Raw genomic sequence first — 10000 nt, 5'->3', positions numbered from 1 at the left:
TATTCAGAGCTGTTTTTTACATCATGGGTAAGTAAATAACCTCATAAAATGAATACACCATTTCTGTAACCAAGAAGTTTGTACACTTCTTTTATTAATCCGTTGTCGAGACACACATGCAGCCAGAGAGAGAATGGTAGACCGTAGGCTATGTAGATATAGGCTACCGTTGAAATATACATCCTCTCTTCAAATTTATTAAATCTTTTTTCCTCTTCCTGTTTCCCAGTGCGAGTAATTTGACATCATCCATTTTCACTTATCAACTCCTGCCTGCCTCTCTCTCTCTGTTTCCCTGTTTGTTTGTGTGTTCTCGCGGTATTTTAATTAGAAAATTGACGCGGATCACTCGCAGCTCGCGCAAAAAATAGACCTGGTGTGAACGACACCATAGGTTAACATGGGCGCCGAAAGAAAGCGGCCTCCGTTCCGCGTGCGGTGTGAACCCGGCGTCAGCCCACAGCCCTGAACACTATATCCAGCCTGTGCCAATCTATCGGCCTACAGGTTAACACTCAAACAACCGAGGTCATGTGCCATCTACATGACACATGTAGATGGCACATCTCGGACGCCCCCTCGGACGCCCCCTCACGAGCTCGAGTCTCTGGCACTCCACAGATCCGCCTGGCATCCACCCGTGCCACTGCGGTCTCTCAGATACACCAAACCAACACCGGCGATCCACAGGCGAATCCAGAGACACCAGCGGCGGCTGCTCCCCCGGGGTCTGGTGTCCCTGCTCCGTCTGCGGCCGAGTGTGCGGCTCACTGTGTGTGTGTGTGTGTGTGTGTGTGATCACAGGAGCGTAACACGTGTGTGTGTGTGTGTGTGTGTGTGATCACAGGAGCGTAACACGTGTGTGTGTGTGTGTGATCACAGGAGCGTAACACGTGTGTGTGTGTGTGTGATCACAGGAGCGTAACACGTGTGTGTGTGTGTGTGTGTGATCACAGGAGCGTAACACGTGTGTGTGTGTGTGTGATCACAGGAGCGTAACACGTGTGTGTGTGATCACAGGAGCGTAACGTGTGTGTGTGTGTGTGTGTGATATCACAGGAGCGTAACACGTGTGTCTGTGTGTGTGTGTGATCACAGGAGCGTAACACGTGTGTGTGTGTGTGTGTGTGTGATCACAGGAGCGTAACACGTGTGTGTGTGTGTGTGATCACAGGAGCGTAACACGTGTGTGTGTGTGTGTGATCACAGGAGCGTAACACGTGTGTGTGTGTGTGTGTGATCACAGGAGCGTAACACGTGTGTGTGTGTGTGTGATCACAGGAGCGTAACACGTGTGTGTGTGATCACAGGAGCGTAACACGTGTGTGTGTGTGTGTGTGTGTGATATCACAGGAGCGTAACACGTGTGTCTGTGTGATCACAGGAGCGTAACACGTGTGTGTGTGTGTGTGTGTGATCACAGGAGCGTAACACGTGTGTGTGTGTAGGAGATCACAGGAGCGTAACGAGTGTGTGTGTGTGTGTGTGTGTGTGATCACAGGAGATCACAGGAGCGTAACACGTGTGTGTGTGTGTGTGATCACAGGAGATCACAGGAGCGTAACACGTGTGTGTGTGTGTGTGTGTGATCACAGGAGCGTAACACGTGTGTGTGTGTGTGTGTGATCACAGGAGCGTAACACGTGTGTGTGTGTGTGTGTGTGATCACAGGAGCGTAACACGTGTGTGTGTGTGTGTGTGTGTGATCACAGGAGCGTAACACGTGTGTGTGTGTGTGTGATCACAGGAGCGTAACACGTGTGTGTGTGTGTGTGTGTGTGTGTGATCACAGGAGATAACAGGAGATCACAGGAGCGTAACACGTGTGTGTGTGTGTGTGTGTGTGTGTGATCACAGGAGATCACAGGAGCGTAACACGTGTGTGTGTGTGTGTGATCACAGGAGATCACAGGAGCGTAACACGTGTGTGTGTGTGTGTGTGTGATCACAGGAGCGTAACACGTGTGTGTGTGTGTGTGTGATCACAGGAGCGTAACACGTGTGTGTGTGTGTGTGTGTGATCACAGGAGCGTAACACGTGTGTGTGTGTGTGTGTGTGTGATCACAGGAGCGTAACACGTGTGTGTGTGTGTGTGTGTGATCACAGGAGCGTAACACGTGTGTGTGTGTGTGTGTGTGTGATCACAGGAGATCACAGGAGATCACAGGAGCGTAACACGTGTGTGTGTGATCACAGGAGATCACAGGAGATCACAGGAGCGTAACACGTGTGTGTGTGTGTGTGTGTGATCACAGGAGATAACAGGAGCGTAACACGTGTGTGTGTGTGATCACAGGAGCGTAACACGTGTGTGTGTGTGTGTGTGTGATCACAGGAGCGTAACACGTGTGTGTGTGTGTGTGTGTGTGATCACAGGAGATCACAGGAGATAACAGGAGCGTAACACGTGTGTGTGTGATCACAGGAGATCACAGGAGATCACAGGAGCGTAACACGTGTGTGTGTGTGTGTGTGTGATCACAGGAGATAACAGGAGCGTAACACGTGTGTGTGTGTGATCACAGGAGATAACAGGAGCGTAACACGTGTGTGTGTGTGATCACAGGAGATAACAGGAGCGTAACACGGAGCGTAACACGTGTGTGTGTGTGTGTGATCACAGGAGATAACAGGAGCGTAACACGTGTGTGTGTGTGATCACAGGAGATCACAGGAGCGTAACACGTGTGTGTGTGATCACAGGAGATAACAGGAGCGTAACGTGTGTGTGTGTGTGTGTGTGATCACAGGAGCGTAACACGTGTGTGTGTGTGATCACAGGAGATAACAGGAGCGTAACACGTGTGTGATCACAGGAGATAACAGGAGCGTAACGTGTGTGTGTGTGTGTGATCACAGGAGCGTAACGCGCGCGTGTGTGTGTGTGAGATCACAGGAGATCACAGGAGCGTAACACGTGTGTGTGTGTGATCACAGGAGCGTAACGCGTGTGTGTGTGTGTGTGTGTCTGTGATCACAGGAGCGTAACACGTGTGTGTGTGTGATCACAGGAGATCACAGGAGCGTTACACGTGTGTGTGCGTGTGTGTGATCACAGGAGTGTAACACGTGTGTGTTTGCGTGTGTGTGTGTGTGTGTGTGTGTGTGTGTGTGTGTGTGTGTGTGTGTGTGTAGGGCCGCTGCGGCTCCTGCTGGGCCTTCAGTGCGGTCGGGGCTCTGGAAGGGCAGATGAAGCGGAGGACCGGCGCTCTGGTTCCGTTGAGTCCGCAGAACCTGCTGGACTGCAGTGTGAGTCTGGGGAACCGCGGCTGTAAGGGAGGATACTTGAGCCGCGCGTTCCTCTACATCATCCAGAACAACGGCATCGACTCCAACACCTTCTACCCGTACGAACACAAGGTACATCTCACACTCCTGTGACCCAGACCCGCGTGCCGGAGGCGTGCGGCCCCTGGGGGTCCCCGAGGGAACTGCAGACGGCTGATCAACAGCTGATCCAAATACAATAAAATAATTATAAATAATAAAAACACTTACTTAAAATGAACGTAATGAATCATAAAAATGTAAAATTTAACTAAATCATTTAATAGTAAAAATATGTAACACTTGCTGAACATTTGTTTTAAAGCCACACCGCGGATCTTTCACGTCTAGCGCCCCTAGAGGCCACAAGCGCCGCAGCACTGTCGCAAAAGTCTAGAAGACATCCACTTAATAAATGGACGGCCGTAAAGCGATACGTTCTCCAGGTCACATGACCTGGCCAACAACGGTCCGTCTTCTCCAAACTTACATAGGCGGTATTTCAGAGGGCAGCGCCGCTCGGAGCATTGTGTCCAGCGCTGTATATGGCCTGAGGAACCATTTTAAATAACTCGTATGCGTCAACTCTTTAGGTCACAAAGTCCACGGTGTGGCTTTAAATATTCAAATTAATTAGCTTTTAAAAAACACACTTACTAAAAATGTATTTAAAATGAAAAATCATTTCAAAATAAAAAATAAAATACATATTTTATTTGTTTATCTGCATGTCATGTGACCATCAACCATCGTCAGAGAACCGTTAACGTGTGTTGTTAAATTATTGAATCTTCAGATCTCAGGGGTCAGTTTCAGCTCAGAGGGGTGTGTGTGTGTGTGTGTATGTGTGTGTACAGGAGGGTGTGTGTCGATACTCAGTGACGGGGAGAGCTGATGTGTGTGTGTGTGTGTGTGTGTGTGTACAGGAGGGTGTGTGTCGATACTCAGTGACGGGGAGAGCTGGATACTGCTCTAGTTTCCGGGTTCTTCCGCGTCACGACGAGGCAGCGCTTCAATACGCCGTCGCTAACATCGGCCCGGTGTCTGTCGGTGTGAACGCCAAACCCGCTTCATTCCACAGATACAGAGGAGGTGAGACACACACACACACACACGCGTACACACACACACACGCACACACACACGCGTACACACACACACACAAACACACACACATGTATGTTGATTAACTGTGTGTGTGTGTGTGTGTGTGTGTGTGTGTGTGTGTGTGTGTGTGATCAGGCATCTACAGTGACCCGCACTGCCGCTCTGGGTTGATCAATCATGCGGTTCTCGTGGTGGGTTACGGGTCGGAGAACGGGCTCGATTACTGGCTGGTCAAAAACAGGTCCTTGAGCTCTACTGACCTCTAGTGGTGTACATGCGGAATCAGCACTGATCGTTTCAGGGCAATAACTGTTGTTTTCTCTCTCTCTCTCTGTGTGTGTGTGTGTCAGCTGGGGGACGGCGTGGGGTGAGAAGGGTTTCATACGCATGGCACGAAATAAAAACATGTGTGGAATATCCAGCTTTGCCATTTACCCCACCGTCTCCGATCCCGTCTCCTCTGATCCCGTCTCCTCCGATCCCGTCTCCTCCGATCCCGTCTCCTCCGATCCCGTCTCCTCCGATCCCGTCTCCTCCGATCCCGTCTCCTCCGATCCCGTCTCCTCCGATCCCGTCGGATCCGATCCCCGAACCGGCGCGGGAAACTCCGTTTACAACAAGCCTGTAGTTCCCATCTCTGCACTGTAGACCAGACGCCTCACAGTCTCACAGTCTCACTCAGACAGACGCCTTGCATTCTATACAGTATTTAGTAAATGTTTAGCTTTACAGTAAACTTCAACTTTTATAACTTTTTTACACTTTCATTTTTAGAAGTGCTTCTGCAATAATCGGCTGAGTGTCTGTTTTAGTCAGAAGCAGGCGGAGTTTACAATAAGGGGAGGAGCTTATCATTCTACAGAGCATCTGATTGGACGGGGGGTCGGGTACCATGAGAAAGTTGATTTATTTAGTCTGATTTTGTGTGTATGTTGTTGTTGTGCAAATAAATAAAGCTCAAAGTTTGATTAAAGTGATTAAAATAAGCAGCATGGCTTTTATTGATTGTGTTTGACACTTCTACAAGACAAATGTGAACCGTAGTGTGCGTTTACCAGCGTTACAGTCCCGAGTCAGACATACACAATACTGTGAACTTACAACACACTGATCATCACTATTCATGTTTGTTCCTCATAAAGAGTGCGAGAGCTCGTCTCCTCAGAGCCAGTAGTGTGTGTGTGTGTGTGTGTGTGTGTGTGTGTGTGTGTGTGTGTGTGTGTGTGTGTGTCGTCACATGTGCTCCGGGTGATTCTGAAGACAGCTGATGAACTCCTTCACCTGACGACCCTCGAAACAGATCTGATACACGGACACGAACAGAGGAAACCTGCACACACACACAGAGATGATGTCAGACATGATGATGATGATGATGTGATGATGATGTCACTGGGACTCACTTGTCCACCAGGTTTCTCTTCTGAAGGATCTTGTGCACCTCTGCAGATGTCTGAGGACCCTGGAGCTTCTGACCGTTCAACATCTCCGCCTCCAGCTCCACTATCGACTGATCACACACACACACACACACACACACTCGAGGCTTAACTGCTTCTGCATAGGGTTAGGGTTTGGTTGAGGGTTAGTTGCATGTGATTATGCATAATTTACTGTTTTTACTATGGTAAGTACATGTAACAAGGACACTGTTAAATAAAGTTTTACCAAAAATTCATTAATATAATTATTTTTTATTAGAATGAAATTATATAAGATTTCATAGCAAAACAATGCATCTTCTAGCAAACAGATGTTTGATGAAGGATAATAACTGATAATGAACACAAACACATTATAACTGTACAAATGTACTTCACCGTCTCAAATATAACCAACACAGGATTGCCATGGAAGCTTTTTTTCTGCCACAAAATAAAAAAGATAATTGAGACTTTTTATCTCACAATTTAGACTTTTTTTCTTCTTACAATTCAACTTTTTTCCTCAGAATTGCATTTCAAAAACTTGCAATTGCAACTTTACATCTCGGAATTCTCCTTTGGCTAAGCCACGCCCTAGAATGTAGACTGACCAATCACAGCGCAGCCGAGAACGAGCCCCACAGCGGTCCGACACTTCTTCACAGCGCTCCATTGACTTTAACACCGGCGTCTCGTGTGTTTGGTCTCGGCCGGCTATTACGTCGTAGTTTTATCAGAAATATGGTTAAGCGTTGTGTCTGGGGCGTTTGTAACACAGATACGTGTTTCCCAGAGAGGTTGGAGGCGGGGTCCGCTTTCCCCTTCCCAAAACCAGTCAAATCCTGACAAGTGTCGTCTTTGGATTAAACTGTGTGGACGTCCTCAGTCAGCGAAACCCCTCAAGATCAACAACACACTTCTGTGTTTTAACCTTACTGTGAAGTTATATAGTTAGACAGTTTTATGTTATGATTTCGGTTCTCTGCCCTAATTGTTGATACGCTAGCACACGCTGCTAATAAACAGAGCTTTATACTCGCGTAGTCCGTTTGCTTTGTAATAACGATTATAGAGCCCAGATGAAGTTGTCGGACGTAGCAACAGTAACTAAGGGGGGCGGGGCTTAGCCAAAGGTGAATTGGGACTCAGTGTTCCCCCTCAAATGTATTCAGGAGCGGCGCAGCGCCATCGCTGGATTTTCAGCGCCACTGCAAAATCTTCACATGATCAGTAATATTACGACATTCACTTACACACTGTACAAGCACAACAGTAAAGTAGACGCCTCCGTCTCAACACGCGACCGTTGCGACGTATATTCACATCAAATGTTAACGCAGAGGAGCTGGACACTGCAGTTCACGAAAGTTCATTATTTGCATGTGATTTAAAGCTTTGCCGGTTAAACATGTCATTTTCTGAGCGCAAACCCCCGACGCGCACACGCACTAAAGCCCGTCTAACAGCGCTGTTACTGGTTAAGTTATCTTTCTTATTGCGCTAATACTGGCAAATACACACAAGGTTTACATAAACAAAGTTGGTTATGTCTAAAGTGAAAGAAAACAGGAAATGTAGAGAAAATCTGCTTGTTAAATGCGTGTATATTATTATTAGACGCGTCGTGTTCAGGTCTTAAAGAGACAGTACCCATATAATAGTAAACACGCTGCCGCTTGTCCTTAAAGGGATAGTTTAAGTTTACCCAAAAGTAAAAATTATGTAATTCTTTACTCACTCTAATGTTGTTTCAAACCTGTATTAATTTCTTTCTTGTGCTGAACACAAAAGAAGATATTCTGAAGAATGTGGCTAACCAAATAGTTGACAGAAGAAAGAAACTTATTTGGGTTTAAAACAAACAATCAGGCCTTGAATCTGTTGATGGTGTCATATTTGTATGTCTTAAAATGTCCATTTCTATCCACAACACTTGCCAGAGGTCATGGTTTAATTTAAAAATAATAATCTTCCGGAGGTGCATGTCCCCCGGACCCCCGCGCGCGGCTTGGTAACAACCTCCGGCACGTAACAGCACCGCTGCTGGAAACGTCGCGCCCCTTCTCTATCGTGTGTCTGCGCGGCTGTGATCATGTGGAGTCAGTGCGCGGCTCAGTGTCTGACCTTCTGCGTGCGAGCGAAGGCCTCGGCCACGCGCCGGTTGCGTCCGCCGTAGCAGGTGGTGATCAGGTCCGCGACGCCGCAGCTCTCCAGGAACACGGCGGAGGAGACGGAGCTCTTGCAGAAGAGTTTAGAGAACGCCACCATCTCCATCAGGCCCAGTCTGATCACTGCAGCTTTAGTGTTATCCCCGAAGCCCAGGCCGTCACAGAACCCAGCGCCCACCGCCACGATGTTCTGCACACACACACACACACACACACACGCTCAGAAACTTACATGCACAATCTGCGAAATGTTGATTTTAAATTAATCATTTCAATTGAATCAGATGTTCATTTGTTGAATTAAAAAAATGAGAGGGATTAAAATTGCATGTTTTTTTATTTATATATACACTTTTAAACAAGACTATCAGTGTAACTTGTACTGTGTGTGTGTGTGTGTGCTCGCGTGTGTGTGTGTGTGCGCGCGTGTGTGTGTGAGTGTGTGTGTGCGCGCGTGTGTGTGAGTGTGTGTGTGTGTGTGTGAGTGAGTGTGAGTGTGTGTGAGAGTGTGTGTGTGTGTGTGTGTGTGTGTGGCTTGGTTTATTATACATTGTGGGAACCATAATGTCCCCACAAGGATAGTAAAACCTGAGATCACCTCCATTGTGGGGACCAGCCAGCGGTCCCCATGAGGGGAATGGGTTAATAAACATACTAAATTATATATTTTTGAAAATGTAAAAATGCAGAATGTCTCCTGTGATGGGCAGGTTTAGGGATAGGGGCAGTGTAAGTGTGTGTGTGTGTGTGTGTGTGTGTGATGGGTAGGTTTAGGGATAGGGGCAGTGTAAGGGGATAGAATATACAGTTTGTACAGTATAAAAACCATTACGCCTATGGAATGTCCTCACAAGGATAGAAATGAAAAACTGTGTGTGCGTGCGTGCGTGCGTGTGTGTGTTCAGGCACCTTCAGAGCGCCGCACAGCTCCACCGTGTCGCTCTCCTTCACCACAGTGATGCGGAAGTTCGGCGTCTGCAGAAGCTCTTTGAAGATCTTGCCGTTGGGCTCATTAGTGGCTCCTGAAACACACACACACACAGACTCATAAACAAACACACACACACAGACTCAGAAAAACTCTGCAGGTTCCTCACACACCGATGGTCGTCTCGCAGAACTTCTCGTCGGCCACTTCGCTGGCGATGTTTGCGCCCATCAACACACTGACCTCGATCTCCAGCTTCGACCTGATGATGTCAGAGATCAGGGTCAGACCGTCGGGACCCTCGTCGATACCCTACACACACACACACACATGCACGCGCACACACACACACACACGCGCACACACACACGCACACACACACGCACACGCGCACACACACACACGCACACACACACACACACACGCACACACACTCGAGATGAGTCTGGAACGAACTAGTGCACTACATACTGTTTTTTTAAAGACTTTGTAAAACTGTATACACCGTGCAAACAATAAATGTTTTTATGTTCACAAAAATTAGACCAAAAATGAATGAGAAATATGAAAAATATGAAAGTACAGAGCAATTTTCTGAGGTACAATCTACAAATCTTCCGATGAGGTACCCTTTAATATGGAATACAAATATAAATCCTAATAAAAGTAATTATGTCTGAAAATACATGTGTACTCAGGGCCGGATTAAGAGTTCAGAGGCCCCTGGGCACGATGACTTGTAGCCTTTTTTTCTATTCTTTCACTTTAGACATAACCAACTTTGTTTATGTAAACCTTGTGTGTATTTGACAGTATTAGCGCAACAAGACTCGAAAGATAACTGAGTCCAGTAACAGCGCTGTTAGATGGGCTTTAGTGTGTGTGTGCGTCGGGTGTATTGCGCTCAGAAAAGCGCTCGTTAGAACAGCGCATCAGCAGCGAATGATGTTTAACCGGCAAGGCTTTAAAGCACATGCAAATAATTAATTGTTATGAACTACAGTGTCCCGTTCCTCTGCATTTCATGTGGATATACGTCGCGCTGTACAGTATGTTGAGACGGAGGCGCCAGAAATACAAACTGATAGAATGCGCGATCCTACGA

General features: G+C 47.2%; 2 protein-coding genes across 5 annotated transcripts in view; one reads left to right on the top strand and one right to left on the bottom strand.

The window, feature by feature from the left end:
* The window catches only part of ctss1 (cathepsin S, ortholog 1), a 17271-nt gene extending 12239 nt beyond the window's left edge, over nucleotides 1-5032 (top strand). For all 4 annotated transcript variants that reach the window (XM_079591229.1, XM_079591228.1, XM_079591227.1 and 1 more), the window contains 4 exons: nucleotides 3137-3361; nucleotides 4195-4360; nucleotides 4511-4616; nucleotides 4726-5032. In XM_079591229.1, coding sequence (XP_079447355.1) covers nucleotides 3137-3361; nucleotides 4195-4360; nucleotides 4511-4616; nucleotides 4726-5023 — 795 coding nt within the window. In that variant the 3' untranslated portion in view covers nucleotides 5024-5032. The remainder of the gene's footprint in view (nucleotides 1-3136; nucleotides 3362-4194; nucleotides 4361-4510; nucleotides 4617-4725) is intronic.
* A 531-nt stretch (nucleotides 5033-5563) lies between these two features.
* Nucleotides 5564-10000, bottom strand: part of gpd1c (glycerol-3-phosphate dehydrogenase 1c) — a 13000-nt gene continuing 8563 nt past the window's right edge. The window contains exons 4-8 of the mRNA XM_079591232.1: nucleotides 9069-9207; nucleotides 8877-8989; nucleotides 7924-8157; nucleotides 5779-5885; nucleotides 5564-5705 (exon numbers count right to left, since the gene is read on the bottom strand). Coding sequence (XP_079447358.1) covers nucleotides 5609-5705; nucleotides 5779-5885; nucleotides 7924-8157; nucleotides 8877-8989; nucleotides 9069-9207 — 690 coding nt within the window. The 3' untranslated portion in view covers nucleotides 5564-5608. The remainder of the gene's footprint in view (nucleotides 5706-5778; nucleotides 5886-7923; nucleotides 8158-8876; nucleotides 8990-9068; nucleotides 9208-10000) is intronic.

Source organism: Phoxinus phoxinus, assembly GCF_949152265.1.
Source record: "Phoxinus phoxinus genome assembly, chromosome: 19".
NCBI classification, from domain to species: Eukaryota; Metazoa; Chordata; class Actinopteri; order Cypriniformes; family Leuciscidae; genus Phoxinus; species Phoxinus phoxinus.
The sequence above is the reverse complement of the archived record's forward strand: the minus strand, read 5'-3'. Positions and strand labels throughout refer to the sequence as shown.